Source organism: Protopterus annectens, chromosome 9.part0, assembly GCF_019279795.1.
Source record: "Protopterus annectens isolate FY-2018-M chromosome 9.part0, PAN1.0, whole genome shotgun sequence".
Lineage (NCBI taxonomy): Eukaryota > Metazoa > Chordata > Ceratodontiformes > Protopteridae > Protopterus > Protopterus annectens.
In genome coordinates this window covers 1,595,512,725-1,595,533,079 of record NC_056743.1, presented here as the reverse complement: position 1 = coordinate 1,595,533,079, position 20,355 = coordinate 1,595,512,725, and the positions used below count along the sequence as shown (strand labels likewise).

The 20,355-nt window shown below is 45.3% G+C and overlaps 1 protein-coding gene across 7 annotated transcripts in view; it reads left to right on the top strand.

Annotated features, from left to right (window-relative positions):
* Nucleotides 1-20,355, top strand: part of EVI5L (ecotropic viral integration site 5 like) — a 2,636,797-nt gene that overhangs the window by 702,061 nt on the left and 1,914,381 nt on the right. For all 7 annotated transcript variants that reach the window (XM_044084539.1, XM_044084538.1, XM_044084535.1 and 4 more), the window contains one exon: nucleotides 8,700-8,825. In XM_044084539.1, coding sequence (XP_043940474.1) covers nucleotides 8,700-8,825 — 126 coding nt within the window. The remainder of the gene's footprint in view (nucleotides 1-8,699; nucleotides 8,826-20,355) is intronic.

Genomic DNA, 20,355 nt, shown 5'->3' with positions numbered 1-20,355 from the left:
CCGAAGTCTCAGTATTCCCAGGACATTCATGGCTCTTCTTCCCCTAGAGGCAGAGGGGGACAGGATAGACGCCGGCCCAGAGGCAGAGGGCGTCTGAGGAATTTTGGGTCTCGAGAACCATTCTCAGACAGGCCCATGCAGCAACCCTGAGGAGTTGCCCAACTGCTCTGCTCTGGAGGCAGTCGGGGGTCGCTTGTCGTTGCACCTGGTGGCATGGGAGTCTGTGTCATCAAACCTTTGGGTGCTTCAGATCATTTCCAGAGGCAATTCAATCCCATTTGTGGTTCCTCCTACAACTTGCAAACACCTCCCAGATGTACCACCCATGCAAAGGGAGGCAGCAATGCTAGAAGTTTCCACACTGCTAGAGAAATGAGCCATCAAACCTATCCCCCCAGATCAGTTTGGATTGGGCATCTACTCCAGGTTCTTTTTGGTGCCAAAAAAGATGGGGGACTTAAGCCCCATTCTGGACCTATCTACCCTGAACCTGTCAGTTGCCAAAGAGAAGTTCTGGATGGTCACTTTACAGTCCATCATGCCATACCTGCAAGAGAGCAACTGGATATGCTTGTTCGACCTCTAGGATGCTTACTATGACGTAAAGATGCTCAGAAGCTCCAGGACGTTTCTCCACTTCCGGCTAGGAGCCAATCATTATCAGTTTCGAGCCCTACCCTTTGGTCTCACCACAGCCACCAAGGTGTTCACCAAAGTGATGGCAGTAGTAGTGGCTCACCTGAGGCTTCAGGGGATTCAGGTCTACCCTTATATGGACGATTGGCACCTCACTGTTCCCACCAAGTGTCTACTTTGTCGGACCAGAAACTATTTCCTAAAGCTTGCACACTGTCTAGGGATCACAACCAGCACAGCCAAATCTTTTCTGAATCCTGTCCAGGTGATAGAATACATAAGGGCATGGATAGACACACTACAGACAAAAGTTTTCCTGACCAGGGAGAGAGTTTGAAACCTAAGAATGCATGTCACCTTCATTTACTGATCTCACCTTCCCTCAGCCGAGTCAGTCTTAGGTTCTATGGTAGCGACGATAACACTCCTTCCATGTGCTCAGTTACATATGCAAGTACTACAGTGGACTTTAGCAGTGCAGCGGTCCTGGTTGGATCTTCTATTGTTTCACCCAGTACACCTCAGCTGAGTCTGCAGGTCGTTCCTTCTTTGGTGGATGCAGTCTTCAGAAATCTTGGAGGGACTACCTTTTGTTTCAGCTCCTGCCCAAGCCACAGTGACCACGGACGCCTCACAACTAGGGTGGGGGTTATTGTTTGGGAAGGACAGTCCAAGGCATGTGGTCCCTGATTGAGACCAATTTGCATATAAACGTTCTGGAGATGAGGACAGTCCTTTTAGCGTTGCAGGCCCTTCATGCCTTTCTACCTCTGGGAACCATTGCAATCCAGTCAGACAACATGTCACTGGTCTGGTATATCAACAAACAGGGAGGAAACAGATCTTACCCCCTTTGTCGGGAGGCCATGAGAGTTTGGGAATGGGCAATCTCCTCCAGATCATTTTCTGGTAGCAATGCATATTCCGGGACAGTCCAACATTCTAGCGGACAAACTAAGCCGGACTTTTCTGATGCCTTATGAGTGCTCTCTGAATCCTTCAGTAGCGGAGCAGATCTTTCTAGAGTGGGGTTGGCCTTGCTGCGATCTCTTCGCATCTCCTTCCAATGCGAAGTGCAGCGAGTTCTTTGCTCTGAACCCCCCACTGGGTGAGTCCCCCAGAGACGGTCTAGTCCATGCTTGGCCTCCCGGTCTTCTTTATGCTTATCCTCCTGTACCCCTAATTCCGAGGTTTCTACAGAAAGCTTGTCAACTGGGTAGCAAAGTTATCCTCATTGCTCCGTTTTGGCCTCGCCAGGTCTGGTTTCCCTTCCTTTGGTCTCACCTTCTAGCTCTACCTTGTATCCCATTCAGGATCTCATTTCTCAACCCTTGGGGGTCCCTCATCTGAATCTGGACAGCCTGAAGCTCACAGCTTGGCTGCTCCTGTTCCCTTAATTGCTAGGACTCCCAGGTTGTCTTCTTCAGTCAGGTTTATTCTGGTGGCAGCTTATAAGTCGTCCACCAGGAAGATTTATTGCAGCAAATGGAAGCGTTTTTCCTTTTGGGCTTTTCAAAGGCATTTAGATCTGTTCATGGCTCCCGTTCCTGCTATCCTTGATTTTTTGGCTAATATTTTTCAATAAGGGACTAGCTCGTCTATGTTCAAGGTTCAACTAGCTGCCATTTCTCATTTTCATGTGGGTGAGAATTCTGCTTCTTTAGCCTCTTCCAGATTGTGCAAAGCTTGTATCAAAGGTACCTTTCTCTTGTGTCCTCCGGTCAAAGATCCCATTCAAGTTACTATGATACTTCAAGCGTTGGTTGCTCCTCCATTTGAACCTGCAGCAACCACAGATCTTAAGTTTTTTCTTGGAAGACAGCATTTCTACTGGCTATCACCTCTGCTAGGAGGGTTTCAGAACTGCAAGCGTTGTCTGCCAAGGTTCCATACATGATTTTCCACAAAGACCGGGTTTCTCTTCGCACCAATCCTTCCTTCCTCCCTAAAGTTGCATCAGAGGTTAAAATCAAACTATCAATTTACCTGATTTCTTTCCAAATTTTACAATCAAAATGGAGTACAAGTTGCATTTGCTGGATGTTCATAGACAGCTACGGTTCTGTTTACACACGATCTAAACCTTTTGTCCTTTTCTAAACCTTTTTTGGGTAAACCTATCTCTAAGGTTACCATTACTAGGTGGACCTCCCTATGTATCTTTCAGATCTGTAAGAATAAAGGTTCGTCTCCTCCGGGTCAGGTTAAAGCTCACTTGATTAGGTTCATAGCTACTTCTGCGGCCTTTTGGTCGAGAGTATCATTAGAAGACATTTGTTTTGCTGCTACTTAGTCCTCATCTCATACCTTTATTTCTCACTATAAATTGGGTTTGATTTCTCGAAGGAGAGCATCCTTTGGTTCTGCGGTGCTCCGGAATATCCTTCCATGAGGACCACCCAGGTATTTAGTAGCTGGGGATTCTGTCCCACAGGTTAAAGATCAAATGAAGTAAACTACTTCAGATAAAGAATTTATGTGCACACCATAGTTTTCCATCCGAGTAGCTCTACTTCATTTGCCTTCAACCGTCCCTCCTTCCTTCCCCCTGGCCTTAACATATGGACAGCATTATAGCTGTTTTTAGGTGTGTAATGTATTTTTGGGATCGGGTTGTTCAGTGTAAGGTGCAACAAACTCGATCTGGGGGTTGGAAGGTGGTGGTGTATTATGGGTAAGGGAAGGAGCTTGGAGCTCGGAGCAGATGCTTGTGAAGTTGCCAACTTCAGATCCGGTACCCACAGGTTGAAGACAAATGAAGTAGAACTACTCAGATGGAACGTTATGGTGAGTACATAACTTCTTTTTTTGTGGAAGGTTTGTTTGGCATTGCCTAAAAAAGGCACTATAAGGGTGGATAATGTTTTGGCCACTATCCAAAAGCCTAGAGGTGAGAGGTGAAGACTATCCCTGACAAAGCAGCATCGCCTATTAACCATGTCCTCCCAAGCTGGAAAATATTGGGCCCATTTGGAATGACAGCAGTAGCTAAGCAAATTGTTGAAGTTGATCATTTTTTGCTGGTATTGTGGCATTATCCTTGGAGATGGTAGAATGCTGCTCAGCGCTAGGCTGACATCTGCCAGTGATATATATTCTGAGAGCTCAACTATGTCTCTCTTCATGTAGTCCAGGGAGGTACATCTCAGATCATTCACGGCCACATGGACTAATGACTGAGTCATACTGCTATTTAAGGGTAGGTGACCTGAATGCTTGCATGATCTGGCAAATCTTGGCTCTGACAGACAACTAACTGTAACCTTCCCCATATCCAGCCTTGTAAGAGGGACATCAGTGTGTCTCTCAGTGGTGTTTCCTATAACCAGAATATTGGGTGTGGAGTGTTTCACCTTATGAGCTTGGTAGTTAAGTCACAATGAGATGTGGCTTCATGTGTTGTGACGGGAATTCTCTTGTTTGTGTGCACACAGTTTCTGAGACCTGTGCCTGAGAAGCCCTTGAGATCTTGAGTAAGTTACATGTGAGCACCTCTACATATGTGGGTCTGTGTGAGTGGTCCTTTGCTTGTGCAGTGAGTGATGTGTGTGAGTTGCTGACAACTTGTTTGTTGCTTTTTGTGTTTGTATGTGAGTCTAGCCTCCAGTGTCAATGTGTAACTACATCTCTCACATACTGTATTTGTCTGTTCAAGAATGAAGTCATTGTCAGTACACAGCAATTGTTGTATTGCCTCAGGATGCCCCTGTCCACCAAGTGGATGCAAGGATAGTAGGATAGTGCTTGTCCATGGTTGCAGGTCCTAATATGTACCTGAAAGGATAGGAGTGGAGGGTGTTTGTAACCAGATGAGGGAAGGGTGCTTATTTGGTGTAATCTGAAGCTGACCTAAGCATCTAACCAGCGATGCTGCCCAGTGCCAAACCAGATGTTGTTTGAGTAGCAGTAGTCCTGGGTGCTATAATAATGTATGGTAGACCTAAATAGTCCTAACTAAATGTGTAAATAGTGCTCACCGCTCAAACTAATTGCACAGTGAGTAATGTGGGACTAAGATAAAGTTCTGGTGATTGTGTGTATACAATGTGCCAATAATCACCAAAGTAAGAAGAGCAGCTTCTTGCAAATGCAAAGCTTATATACAATCAGAACACAGCACATTTTACACTATGCCATAAGGCCAATCAGGTAGGCACACACTGAGCTTTCCACCAGCAATTCCCAGCTCACATAGGTGAAATCAGCCCTCTCCTGCCACAAGAGTGCAGAATTTGACCTTCTTAATTTGAAATGACTGGTTTGGTGCCCAGGTGTTAAGGAGCATCAACAGATGTTTAATACTAACTAAGAAACACTAGATACAGTGTATTTCAATGAAGAATAACAGCCCTTACTGCAGTTTTACAATGCAACTTTAAAGAAGTGCAAAAAAAAAAAAACAGTAAGTAGCACAGTAAAATTTTCAGTATATTGAAACAAAGCAATATTTCCAGATGTTTGTGTCAGTACAGGGCATTGGCACAGCAAGCAGCCAATGTGCCAAATTTATACCAGAACTGAAAATATAGAAAACTGACTACTGAGCCCTCTGGCCAATAAAATGACTACACTTGGAGCTCTTTTGTGTGCCTCTTAACTGTGATAGACAGGTAAACATTTAATGCCACAAGGTGAATAATTCCAATCCCTCTAAGTAAAAGCACAATAAGAGTTTCTGGAATGAAATTCTACCACAAACAACCTTAAACTTAAAGAAAAGCAAAAAGTAATTGAAGATAACAGATGTGTACTTTAGACAACTGCTAAAAGTATGATTATCCGGTATAAGTACTTTGCTTTGTGGAAATGAGCCAAGAGCCACTCAGTTGTGCAGAATTTATAAAAGCACCAAAAACAAGGTAAGCCGATTAATAAGCCTTCCAGCCAATAAAACCACTACATGCAGAAATATCTAGTGTTTTCCCCAACATATACAGACCAGGCTACCACCCACTGCTATTAGATTGAAAATCTACTGTCCTGTTGATGTAAAACACAGAAAAGAGCTTGCTTGAATGTATATAATACACTACTTTATCCAGAAGCTATCTAGATGATGAATAGTAATAGATAATGAATCCAGAGCAATTAAATCAGTAGAACAGACAATTAGAGGCAAAATGCATTTTTTTTCAAAATAAGCCCAAGGAAAAGCAAACAAATATTTTGTGATCTAAACAACAGTGTAGAAAGGGAGGAACTTACAAAGCTCAATTTACAGTGAGGGTGGGCAGCTTAAAATGATCAAGATTAAAAAGGAGCTCAATAAGTGACAGGAGTGGATGGGAAAATAGCCAACAGGGAGTCACAAGCAATGCTTATAGCTTTTGCAGGCCTTGAGTCTTGTCAGAAAAGACAAAGACAAATAAGTTCTCTGTGTATTTAAGTATCACTCAAGAAAAATTAACCCGTGAAATAAACATGTGAAACATGCAGCCTAGATAATTTAAATGTCTATCTGCCACATAGAACAAAAACACCAGGCGAAGCATGTTTCTTAAAACAGAAAACAAAATGAAGCAGGTAAAATGGAAAGCAGCTCAGTTTAAGCAACTCACTGGCAAAAAATATGGATTTAGTATTATTATCTAGCAGGGAGTCACCAGTAGTGCTTGCAGTTTTTGTAGGCCTTGAGTCTCATCAGAAAAGACAAAAACAGAAATTCTCTATGTATTTAAGTTATATCTCAAGAAACAAATTAACTAATGGAATAAAAAAACGTGAAATGTGCAGCCTAGGTAATTAAGTGTCTGTCTGCCACATAGAACAAAAGCACCAGGACGAGCAGATTTCGTAAACCAGAAAGCAACACTTTTCAGAGAATATACTACTTAGTATCGTCATGTGTATGTTACAAATTCCTGTCTGTATGATGAATATAGTACAGATGTATAAGTTTGTTCACCATAACAATAAATGTTCAAATAATAGGATCATTGCTGCAGGACAGGCACCTTCCCTTCTCCATCTATTCTTGCACACCAGGGATCTGGTGGTGGTTGAATTTAGTTAGCTTTCTGCCATTTTTATACCTTCTAAGTTAGTGGAGTTATTAGATTTTAGAGGAAATCCAGTGTGGCCTTGTCTCTCTCCTTCTCTCCTTAGTCTTAAATTGGAGGTATATAATAAGCAAAAATTAAACCTGTTGTTTTATTGTTTTTGTGGATTTATATAGGCTAGTTTAGGCTTACAGTGCTCCTTCAGCTTTCTCAGGGTATCTGTTTCATTTTGTGTATGAGTAAATACAGCATCATTTGAAAGCAAAGCCATTAAAGCTATAGTAACTGAATGTGTATTTTTGTAAGGGGCTTTCTGGTGCTTCAGCTCCTATTGAGGGTCTGTACTCGTACAGTTAAAATCATCTCTAGGCTTACTGCAGCAAGAAAAAAAAAATCCTCATCATCATCCATTTGGAGGAATCAACATTTTGAGCAAACTGGCCAGAAATGCTGATTCATTTTGCTAGCTGGCAAAAAAATAAACAAGCACCTTTTCCAAACTGATAAGGCACTTTGCCTCTTCCTGTGCACCAAAATGGAAAATAATGTAGCATACTGTTCATTCTCCTTTATAGTAAGGCTCCCTGTAACAACCATGGCTTGAACTGTATTCACCCAACCCCAAGACCATCTGTCCAGGTCAGGAGATAACCACTGTTACAGTTATGGTGAGTATATTCACACAAGTGCATTTTCTCACTGTTTGGCGACTGTTGACCCAGCTTTTAAGTAAACTGTGCTGATTTTCGTATGCGGCTTAAGAAGAACGTAGCTTTGCTTGATTTGCTTTATAATTATGGCATGTCATACCTATCTCAGTGGTTTGTACATACCTCTGAACCTCTTAGAGCAAGAAATCTGGACAAAGCCATAAATAAAAGTGGGACAAAGGCCCCAAAAAAGGGACATTTTTTAAATATTGCTCTTACAAACTTAAATAGTTGATAGAGTAAAAGATTTTGCATTAGTATGAATTTTCTGAAGGGTATGAAGTCTGAAACTCAAATGTCTGTCATATTTTCTAACTTCAGTATTTAATGATTTGCTAATAATTTGCCAGAAAACCACAATTTTGTGAAAAACAGACCAAAAATATGAGGACAAAATTTGGACATTTTGCAAAAATCTGTACAGTTGAGATGTATGGTTTATATTTGATATAAAAGCATGCACTAATGGTTTTCAGCAAGTATAGGCAGTTGGGTGCAATGTGAGGGTGGTGGAAGCAGTTAGCCCAGGTACAGATAATAAGTGGGTACCCTATCTTTAGATAATTTGTATAGAATATTAAGTAGTGCAGGCAATACTGGAGTTCCAGTGTTTAATTTCTGTGAAATTTTCATTTAACTGGGGCAACAGGACATTTTCTGCTGTACTGTTGAGCTTCTGTGCATATCATTGTGCCTTTCCATCATGCTGGGCACTGGGACTCCTCTTGTGCTGTTAAAGATAGTATCAGTTAAGCTGTTTTGTTGCCATTGAAAAACCAGTCATTGGTTCAGTATAAGCAGAATTAATTTTGAACGTGTAAGGTGCTTAATGTGGGGGTGTCAATCAAGTTCATTTATAGTGATCTGATGAAGTCTAAGGTGCTTAATATTGGGGGGGGTCAATCATCAATCAAATGAAATCTAAATAATGAAATAGCAGAAGCCTATCTTTTCTTTTAAAATGATAATTAGCCCTGATAATGTATCTTTACTTGAAAGAGATATATCTGTACTGATCCCATCTTGTTAATGTTGTGAGGTATTTAATGTATTTAAGTCCATTTCTGTATCCAAGTCCATTGAAAAAATAGATTACTGATGCTCCCTGTAGTACATATTATTTAACAATGCTTTAACTATAAACAGAATAAGAAGTATTTTTGCACCAGTTTGCACATAATTTTAACTGCCGGAGCTCTTGTACCATGAGTACTTCTTTCATCTTTATTTTTGTTTTGGACTCTGATCTTCAGGGACCTTTAACTTGACTTTTTATCTGTCTTTGGAACTGTGAATTGGACTGTTCTTCACGGAGACAAACTAACTAAAACTGTCATTTTTTTCTTTTGTTTAGATGCCAGAAGAAGAATCTTTCTGTGTTTTTGTCCGACTGATGCAGGAGTATCGATTACGTGAACTTTTTAAACCTAGTATGGCTGAGCTGGGTCTCTGCATTTACCAGTTTGAATACCTACTGCAGGTGATGTAAAACAAGTCAATTTCTTTTATCAGATTTTTACAGTGAGTAGCTAAACTGAGAGAGATCTAAACTGCTGCTTTTCGTAAAACTGACTTGCAGGAGTATTAGAAGTGTTTAACTTAAAGGAGTAGAGTCATCTGGTGCCTTTCCATTGAAGCAGCAATCATAAACGCATTGTTTTTTTATTTATTGCTGTGCTTCAGATGAGGTGTTTAAAAAGAGGTTTCAGATGTCCAGTTAGATTTTGTAGATCCCATACATTATTGAAAAAGTACTCTAGGCAGCTTAACTAGCCCCTTTGGTTTCCTCTGAAAATAATCCATTGGGCTACTGGCACCCAGCAGATATGGGAAAGTGTATTTCATTGACTTTGTTCTGTGTCCCAGAACTGTTTACAGTGTAGGTTCAAGAAGAAATGCAAATGTACTAACGTGTGTTGGCTGCTGTTAAGTTGCATGTATATGCCTCTTTGTGCACTTGTATGAGTGTGTACTTCTTTGTTTGGCTAATATTAGATCTGATGTCAATTTTCATTCTTCTAAGTATGGGTTTGGATCCAGTACTTGGATCTGACTTGGTCATTATTCTAGCTCGTGGTCACCAACAAACTCTCAAGCTTCTTCCATAATAATGCACCACCCCTAACATCCCTCAGATCTCGTTTGTTGCTTTGAGAGTTCAGATGTGGTCACCTTCAGCTGTCGAGTTTTCTGTGAAAGATAAGATTTGATATTGTTAATCCTCGTTCAGTCCTTACGTATGGGTATCAGTTCCAACCTCGGACATCTTCCAAGCTCACATCAGCTACAAACTCTCGAGCTAAAACTCTTACTCAGAACCCCCCTCTCCCTATTACCCCAGATTTCGTTTGCCGCGTCACCATTTGGTTGCGTCAAGCTACTTCTCTTGAGCTAAGTATAATATTTTGTTGTCATACTAGTCTAAAACAACTTTTTCTCTCAGAAAAGTTTCTAAATTGTTTCTCTTACCTTATTGCATTTAGCGACTATCCCTTCTTGAAATTTTTCAATCTTTTTTATCGCGAGGTAGCTTCTTCTATACTATCGTTGGTCGACCCCTTTTCTTCATTACCTTCGGATATTTCTTGTACCATTGCTGGTATTCTTTCTGTTTTCCTTCTTTCCTATCATGGCAGATAAAAAAGGTAGTCCAGGATTTAAGAGATGTTCAGACTGTGGCCATAAATTACCTACTTAAGATGCACATTCTCTGTGTGTCTATTGCTTGGGTGTGCCTCATTTATCAGTTGATCCGCCCTGTGGAATTTGTAAGAACTTCTCTAACAGGACGTTGATTGAGAGGAAAATAAATTGTTACTGAAGGGGCTACTCAAATCTCCTTTTTCAGAGGCTATTTCTGGGTCGGAGGCTTCAACCCCTCCAAGATCCCATAAGAAAAAGACTGATGATCATTCAAAGGCCAAATCTCTTCCTTCGTCCCGGGCTGGGGACTCCCACCAACCGAGACCCTAGAAGGCTAAACTTTCTACTTCGGATTTGACTTTTTCGGCTCCAGCGCTTTCGGTGCCTAGACCTTCGGCACTGAGGCCATCGGCGATTTTGGCACCGACTAGCGTGCCCTTTACCGTATCGATACCAAGGAGCTCCTCGGTTCAGACCTCCCTACTGGCACTGACTATCCATTCGGCACAGACTGTTACCACATTGGCTCCGACAACTTACCCGGAACCGACAACTCAGTTATTGATACTGATTTTTTCAGTCCCAGCCTCGGCACGGACAACCAGTTTGGCACCGACCTTATTGTCGGTACAGGCCATGACTTCAGCACCAATGATTACCTCGGTGCAGACACCTGTAGTTCAGTCTCTTATGGCCCCGTTGTTTTCAGTGCAGACAGGTGAGGTGGGCACCGAGCTTGTCCCATCTGTGGATAGACCTGACTTTCCCTCAGCCGTGTCTGTGAAATCCACTAGAAGTCTCTCTGAACACGACGTGTTGCGTCTTGTGGATCAAGTGCTTTTGGCCAGAGGTATCCCGCCCCCCAGGACCTATCCTTCCTTGGGAGGTGATCCCCCATTGCCAAAGACCCCTACTTATTCTCCTCCTTCATTGCCTTTGAAGCCCCTTGATATAGTGCAGTCTTCCCCCTCTATGGTTCCCTTTATGGATCTCACTAAGGAACCGCAGTTGCCTTCATGGCAGGAGAGTTTTGCTATGAGCCAGGATGTCAGCTGTGGCATACGTAGTTTGGCGTTTCACAGCCATCCAGGGATTCCGAGTCGGCAGGCTGAGCCACTTAGGGGAGGGGTGTGACCCCTGTCCTGGACACTCACTCCTCTCCAGGTGGACCGGCCTTCCAACTAATGGGAAGGCTTTGGCTTCTGCTGGCGATAATGTTCTGTCAATATCCCCGCCCTCCTCTGGACCGCAATGTACACAAGTCGCTCCTAGCAGACACCGGGCGCAAGGGCCTCAGGATGTACTCCCACAGGAAATCCCTTTTGCGTTGTCTTCCCCAGCTTCTCCCTCTGAGGAAGTTCATAGAAAAAGCTTATGCAAGAGGAAGCACATGGACTCCTCAGAGGAGTCCCTTACTGAAGACACAGACTTTGATGATGGGGAAGGGTCCCTTCGCTCACCCTCTGAGGTATCCTTTGGTGATATCCTCAAAATCCTTAAACTGAGAGGTGACTGGTAGCCCTCTAACCAGACCTCTGAAGAGTCTGTGTTCCTGCAGGCCTTTCGCGCCCAGCCCCCTACCTCCTGGGTTACTCCACCTGCCGATGAACTGATCCGGCTCGTCGTGCAGCGTGCGTGGAAGGCTCCTGACACTGTTGAGGCCATTCCCCAGAGGCCAGATAAAATTTTGTCCCCTCCTGCTACTGACCCCCATTGGTCCAAAGGTCTTCTTGTAGATGTTCTGGTGGTGGCGGCCACAACCAAGAAAGACCTGGCGGAAGAAGGCGGCCAGACTGTCCGTCCGCCCAACAAAGAGTCACGGGCTCTGGGCAGAATAGGCAAATCCACTTTTGCATCAGCGACCTTTGCAATCAGGTCCCTGAATTATATGGCACACTTCACCAGGCTTCAAAGGGATATAGTATCTGAGCTGTCTGAAACTTTGGCTGGTGCCATGTCTGATGAGGTCCGTGACAAAGTGGCCTCTCAGCTGGCTACCATTGAATCAATATCAAACTCCTCCATGCGCCTGATATCTCACGCATCAGAAGGAGCAGCTACAGCAAAGAGTTCAGGCATTGTTTTGAGACGACACGCCTGGATGCGCTTATGTAATTTCACGGAACCCTTCAAGGCTTCCTTCCTCAATGCTCCCATCGAAGCATCTTCATTGTTTGGACCCAAGGTTAAAAGCACGCTGGCTAGATGTGAACAGGACGGTAAGACCATTTCTGCCGTGGGTGTCCTTTATTCTTCCCCTCAACGTGCTTTCTCCAGAAACCAGAAGAGTGGGAAGATATGGTACAAAAAGTCTCAGGGTCCTTTCCAAGACACACAGGCCGAGTTCTCCCCTAGAAGCAGAGGGGGAAACTCACAGAGAAGACCCCCTTTTTGGGGCAGAGGGGGTCTGCGTAACCAAGGTTCCAGGGACTCTTTTCCTGGTCAATCCTACCAGCGCTCCTGAAGAGCGGCCCAACTCCTTTCCTCTGGAGGTGGTTGGGGGTCGTTTCTCCTTGTACTCTTCTGCCTGGCTAACCATCACCACCGACTCTTGGGTACAAAGGATAATAACCAGAGGTTACCATATTCCCTTCGATCTTTGTCCTGCACCCCCCCCCAACAAACTTACCTGACGTTCCACCCAGTCAAACGGAAGAAGCAGCTCTAGAGATAGCACAGCTGCTAAGAAAAAGAGTCATCCAGATAGTCCCTCCAGACCAGATAGGATCCGGATTCTACTCAAGACTATTTTTGGTGCCAAAGAAAACCCGGGACTGGAAACCAATTTTGGATCTCAGTGTATTGAACAAGTTTGTAAGGGTACAAAAATTTCGGATGGTCACAATACAGTCTATCCTCCTGCTTTTGGAAAAAGACGATTGGATGTGCTCAATGGCTCTTCAAAATGCGTACTACAACATAAAAGTGGACAGGCCATCAAGAAGATTTCTCCGCTTCCGTGCGGGAGCCAGTCACTACCAATTCAGAGTGCTGCCCTTCGGACTCTCTACAGCCCCCAGAGTGTTCACAAAGTGCATGGCAGTCATCACAGCTCACTTGCGCCTACAAGGATTCCAGGTGTTTCCATACCTAGAAGCCCTGGCATACTCTCTCCTCGCTGCAGAAAGGCTAGGCATAACCATAAACTGGCAAAAATCCAAACTCACCCCATCTCAGTCCACAGAATTCATAGGGGTCATATTGGATACAAAGAATAGCAGAGCATCCATTCCAGAGCACAGAATTCTAAGGATAAAGCAGCAATTGATCCCAATACTTTCAAAGGAGAAATCCACAGCTCACTCTGTCCTACAGCTGTTGGGTTCCATGGCAGCCTCCATCACCATTGTCCTGCTGGCTAGGTTTCACATGAGGCTTTCTACAATGGCTACTGCTCACCCAATGGTATCCTTTTCAGCATCCTCTTTCAGCCAAGATTCGAGTAACTCATGGGTACAAACAGGATTTAAATTGGTGGATGACCCACAACCTGTCACAATGGTCTCGCCCCTTCTCCCCCCAGCAGCCCAAGGCTACAATGACCACGGACGCCTCCATGATGGGGTGGGGTAGACTGTGTCAGGGTCAGACAGTCCAAGGCACTTGGTCCGAGTTAGAGGCCCAACTGCATATAAATGTTCTAGAGCTGAGGGCGTGCTTCTGGCATTGCAAGCATTCTATCCCCTGCTGCCGTCTGGGACTATTGCGATACAATCAGACAACATGGCGGTGGTCTGGTACATCAACAAACAGGGCAGAACCAAATCTTACCCCCTTTGTCAAGAGGCCATGAGGATATGGCAATGGGCGATGGCTACTAACCATTTTCTTCTAGCAACGCACATTCCTGGGAGTTCCAAGGTGATAGCAGATAGACTCAGCAGGTGCATTCTACAACCTCACGAGTGGTCCCTGAATCCCTTGATAGCGGTAGAGATCTTCCACCACTGGGACCGTCCTTGCTGCGACCTCTTTGCATCCCCGACCAACTACAAATGCAGCAACTACTTTGCCCTGATTCCCCCTCCGGGACAGTCACCCAGGGATGCTGTAGTCCACGATTGGCCCTCGGGTCTTCTTTATGCATTTCCACCTCTGCCCCTCATTCCCCAGTTTCTGAAGAAAGCCCGTCGGTTGAAGAGCAAGGTGATCCTCATAGCACCATATTGGCCTCGTCAAATTTGGTTCTCCTTCCTTTGGCCTCACCTGCTAGATCAATCATGGAATCTCCATCCAACCCCGAGGTTGATCTCCCATCCACAGAATCTGATTCATCCCAACTTGGACAGCCTGAAGCTCACAGCTTGGCTCCTCCAATTCCCTTGATTGCCAGGCAGAATGATCTTTCTTTACCAATACGGGACTTTCTTATTGCATCTCATAAGTCTTCCACTAGAATTACTTATTTAAGCAATGGAAAAGAGTTACCTGTTGGCTGAAAGAAAAGCAAGTAGATCCCTTTTCAGCACCATTGTCGATAGTACTAGAGTAATCTAGCCAATCTATTTCAATCGGGTCCATCGGCCTCTACCATTAGAGTTCATTTGGCTGCAATATCTAATTTCCATGAGGGTGTCCAAGACTCCTCTCTTATGTCTCACAAATTATGCAAGACTTTTATAAAAAGTGTGAATCATCTGAAGCCCCCTTTTAGACAACCTATTCAACCGTGGGACCTGTCATTAGTTCTACAAGCTCTGACAATGCCACCTTTCGAACCAGCTTCTTCATGCGACCTCAAATATTTGTCATGGAAAACCTTGATGTTAAGTTGTCAATCTCGCCTTCATTCTTGCTGGATGGGTTTGGAGCCGATCCTCGGCTCCGACTCGACCAATATTAAAGCTCGAGAGCTAATTCCACCGGCTCGAGGCTCCCCTATATCCCACAATGCTAGGCGGTAACTACTCAGATGTCGTTTGCTGCTATAGCTGATGAGGTGCTTTTCTACCGGCTCAGGCAGGTGAGTTAGAGTTGTACCTTATTAGGTACTTCTTAAAACCCCTTTTTTGTTTTCATACCATAACCGTTTAGTTTAATTAAGTATTTAGATAAATCGACCCCTGTTTTTCAAGTCCATTTTCCCTTTCTTCCCTTATCTTGTAGGCCTTTGGCCCCTACCCTTCCCCCAGTCCATTAGTGACTAAATTAGTTGTCTCTTTTTTCTGTTAAGGGCTTGTGTGTGTGTGTTTGTGGCTTGCTTTAGCCTTAATAATTTAATACTTTTTTCAGTAAAGGGTGTGTCTGTAGTGTGTTTGTGTTGTGTCAGGCACTCCTTTTTACTATGTCAAAAGACAAGGTCTCAGGCTTCAAGAAGTGTGACTCGTGCTGTCAGAAAATGTCTCTGACAGACGGTCACACTTCTTGTGTGTATTGCCTGGAGCCTTTGCACCTGCAGGACTCTTGTGCTGTTTGTCATGGGTTTAGCCCTAGAGTCCTGCAGGAACGCAAGAATAAACTAATCTTGCGGGGCTTATTAAAGCCTGAAGGCCCCCCGACTCAGTCTGTGTCAGGGAAGCCTTCCAAACCTTCCAAACAGTCGGCTCCGGTTCCAGAGTCGACTGCTGGAAAGACTAAGTCGGCTTCGACATCGGCTCCGGCTGGAGCCGATGTTTCCAAGCCTCATACTGTTACCTCAGCTCCGGCTGGAGCCGAGGCTGATAAAACTCCGTTGGTTCCGATACTTTTATCGGAGCCACAGTCTAGGAAGAGGTCCAGATCCCTCTCTATCGGCTCCGTGCATTCAGCGCCAGGATCCCCTCTTCTTTCTGAACGGAGCCATAAAACTCATTCCTCACAGTCTTCTAGGTTATCTGACCATGATTTGCAAAGGGTAGTGAGTAGACTTCTCAAGTCCGAGGCACTGGCCCAAATGCTGCATAGCCTGACTCACCAGTCAGTGGCTATTTCCGTTCCCCTATACATTCCTCCTCCAACTCCTTTGAGTTCGGAGCCAGGGCTTGTCGGAGCCATGACTGTCGGTGCGTCGAATCCGATACCTTCCCTTTCGGCTCCGTCGTCTGCTCCAATCTCTTCCTTGGAGGGATCTCGGCGCCGGGCTTCCATCGTCGGCTCCGAGGGGGCGAGTGGCATCGGACCCTTGTCCGACCCCGCTCTCCCTCTCGGGGCTTCGGTGTTGGTGAGTTTGGCTCCGACATCGGCTTCGGAGCTGTCCCTGTCTGTGCCGGGGGACGTCCTTGTCTCTTCGGAGCGGGGGCCTCTGGCCTTGCCTGACAGGGGTGCCTTCGAGGTCATGCGGAGTGTGCTAGAACCAGGTTCTGCCCCACAGTCGGCTCCTTCAGCCCCTCCATCTACAGTGCCTGCGGTGATTTCTACTCACCCCTTTGTCTTAGACCGCAGAGAGCCAACTCCTCAAGTTTCCCCATTGGAAATTTCCTCCTCTTCCGAGGCCTCTCCTGACCCGGCAGGAGATCCCCCAAGGAAGAGGCAGTGCAAGAGCAAGCACATTGACTCCCCTGAGTCTATCACCTCTGACACTGACTTAGAGGAATCTGAAGGTTCCCCTCGATCCCCCTCTGAGGATGTCTCCTTTGCTGACATCCTTGAGATCCTGAAACAGAGGGGAAACTGGCCAGCCCTTAACCCTTCGGAGGATGAGTCAGTGTATCTTGAGGCGTTTGGCTCTCGCCCTTCTACCTCCTGGGTGTCCCCTCCCTCTGACCCCCTTATGGAAGTGGTGGCAAGGAAGGCTTGGACGGCTCCTGACTCAGTGGAACCCACCCCGAGGAGACCATCTAAATTTATTACTGCCCCTAGAGATAAAGATTTTTTATCCAAAGGTGTCCCTGTTGATGCCATGGTGGTGGCTGTGGCCACTAAGAAGGAGTTAGCTGATCCTTCGGTTCCTGTCCATCCTCCTAATAAGGACTCTAGGACCATGGACAGGTACGGCAAGCGGATGTTCTCATCAGTGACCTTTTCAATGCGGTCGCTGAACTACTTATGCTACTTCACTCGTCTCCAGAGAGATTTACTCAAGGATATGGGTGAACTGATAAAGGATCCTACAGCTGAGGGGTTCAAAGACACAATGAACTCCCAGTTGGCAACCCTGAATTCCATCGTTAACTCCTCCATGCGGCTGGTCTCATATGCAGTAGATGGGGCGAGTAGAGCCGCAGGCACAGGTGTTGCCTTACGACGTCACGCCTGGATGCGGCTATGCAACTGCGGACCCTTTCAAGGCGTCCTTCACCAATTCTCCCTTTGATGGATCATCCTTGTTTGGTCCACAGGTGAAGGATACATTGACCAGGTACGAGGTAGAAGGTAAGACTCTCTCTGCTGTAGGAGTCCGTTTTCTACCCTTCTAGACCCTATCCCAAAGGTCAGAGGGGAGGAAAGATGTGGTTCATAAACAATCCCAGGAGTCTCATCTGGCGCAAGGCGATTCCCTCTAGAGGCAGAAGGGGAATAATAATACGCCGCCCTAGAGGCAGAGGAGGTCCAAAAACCAGGGTAGCAGAGAAATGTTCTCTGACAAACCCTTTCAGCATCCCTGAGGGGCTGCCCGGCTGTCCACCTTCGGAGGCAGTCGGGGGAAGGTTATCCCTGTACCCAAAAGCCTGGCTTTCCCTTACTCAAGACAAATGGGTACAGTCGATCATATCCGAGGGTTACAAAATTCCCTTTATTCACATCCCAACCCAACCCAAAAGATCCCTTCCAGATGTTCCACCTGGTCTAACGGAACAAGCAGCATTAGAAATTTCAAAGCTGCTATCAAAAAGAGCTATCCAATCAGTCCTGGCAGACCAGCAAGGATCCGGAATCTACTCCAAATTCTTTTTGGTACCAAAGAAAACAGGGGACTGGAGACCCATACTGGGTCTCAGCTACTTAAACAAGTATGTCAGGAAAACAGAATTCCGGATGGTCACGCTACAGTCCATTCTACCCTTCTTGGGTCAGGGCAATTGGATGTGTTCGATAGATCTTCAGGACGCGTACTACCACATCAAAATGAACAGACGCTCCAGGAGATATCTCCGCTTCAGGCTGGGAGCCAGTCACTACCAGTTCAGGGCCCTGCCCTTTGGTCTCACTACAGCCCCCCGTGTGTTCACCAAATGCATGGCAGTGGTCGCGGCTCACTTGAGACGTCAAGGATTCCAGGTGTTTCCATATTTGGACGACTGGCTCCTTACCACCACCACCAGACATCAGCTTCTTCTATCCAGGGACATCACCATTCAATCTTGCCAAGCTCTAGGCATTTCGATAAATTTTGAAAAATCTGCCTTGTCGCCTTGTCAATCTATTACCTTTATAGGCGCCACCTTAGACACACTCAATCTTTCAGCCAGACTCACAGAGCAGAGAGTGTCAGACATTCGGAACCAAGTTTCCCTTTTCTTACAATGCAACAAAGTCAAAGTCAGACTAGTTTTGAAGGTGTTAGGACTCATGGTAGCAGCTATTCCCCTTTTTCCCTTAGCTTGCTTTCACATGAGGATCCTCCAATGGATGCTGTTTACTCAATGGTCCTTTCAACAGCTCCCGATGTCCCATACCATATTGATAACTCAATCATGCAAGAATCAACTGTCTTGGTGGATCACATCACATCAACTTCTCCGAGGAAGACCCTTCACTCTTCCCCTCCCAGTCGCCACGTTGACAACAGATGCCTCCCTGATCGGGTGGGAGGGGGGCATTATCAGGGCAGGACAGGCCAAGGCATGTGGCAACCTTTCGAGTGCCACTTGCACATAAACGTCTTAGAGATGAGAGCAGTGCTTTTAGCGTTGCAAGCCCTTCATGACTCTCTTCCCACTGGGACTATTGCAATTCAAACGGACAACATGTCCGTAGTGTGGTACATCAACAAACAAGGCGGAACCAGATCATGTCCTTTATGTCGAGAGGCACTCAGACTTTGGCAATGGGCGATCTCTTCTCAGTGTTTTCTGATAGCAACGCACATTCCCGGGAAATCCAACGTTATTGCAGACAAATTGAGCAGGGCAATTCTCATGCCCCACGAGTGGTCTCTAAAGAAATCAGTTCTAGAAGAAGTATTCCTAAAATGGGGCCAGCCTTGCTGCGATCTTTTTGCTACTCCCCAAAACAGCAAGTGTCACGACTTCTTCACTCTCTTCCTGTTACCAGGCCATCCCACCAGAGACGCTGTAGTCCACGATTGGCCCCGGGGACTTCTATATGCCTTTCCCCCCTTTCCACTGATATCTCAACTAATTCAGAAAGCCATCGCCTTGAGAGTGACAATGATCCTTATTGCCCCTTACTGGCCTCGACAGATATGGTTCCCCTTTCTTCATCGTTACCTTTTGGAGCAGCCTTGGCATCTGGACCAGTACCAGATCTGATAACCCACCAATCGGGTCAGCTGAACCAATCTCTGCCCTCTCTAAACCTCACAGCGTGGTTTCTCCGATTCCAACCTTAGCCAGGCTTCCCTCAATATCTCGCTCGGTCCGAGATATCTTGATAGCCTCTCATAAATCTTCTACCCGGAAGATTTATAGTAGCAAATGGAAACACTTCTCCTTTTGGGCAACGTCAAAAAACATAGATCCCTTTACAGCACCTATCCAGTCTATTCTAGATTTTCTAGCACAACTCTTTCATTTAGGATCATCTGCATCTACCATTAGAGTTCAATTGGCTGCCATATCTAATTTTCATGTTGGTGTCTCGGAGTCTAGCATCATGGCTCACAAACTCTGTAAAACCTTTTTAAGGGGCGTATTTCTTCTCAAACCTCCAATCAAAGATCCCCCGCCTCAGTGGGATTTGAACTTGGTTCTGGCATCTTTAATTCTTCCCCCCTTCGAACCGGCGGCTTCATGTTCTCTGAAGTTGCTTTCTTGGAAGACACTTTTTATGGTAGCTATAACTTCAGCGAGAAGGGTATCTGAACTCCATGCTTTGTGCAGTCGTCCTCCTTACTTAGTGTTTCACAAAGACAGGGTATCCCTCCGTACTAATCCATCCTTTTTGCCTAAAGTTTCCTCTCAAATAAACCTAAACCAAATTATTGATCTCCCTGTCTTTTAACCTAACTATTCAAACAGGTCGGAACAAAAGCTACATTTTTTGGATGTTCATCGCCAACTTAGATATTACTTAGACAGGACTAAACAATTCAGGAAATCTAATCAATTGTTTCTGTCATATACGGAAGGGAAATTGGGCCTTCCAGTTACTAAAGTATCCCTCTCTAGATGGCTCACCTCTACAATTACCTTCATCTATGAGATCAGACATCAAAAACTACCCTCAAGACCTAGAGCTTATTCAACTAGGGCATTAGCTACATCCATAGCTTTTCAGGATAGGCTGCCAATAGATTCCATTTGTGCAGCAGCCACCTGGGCTTCTCC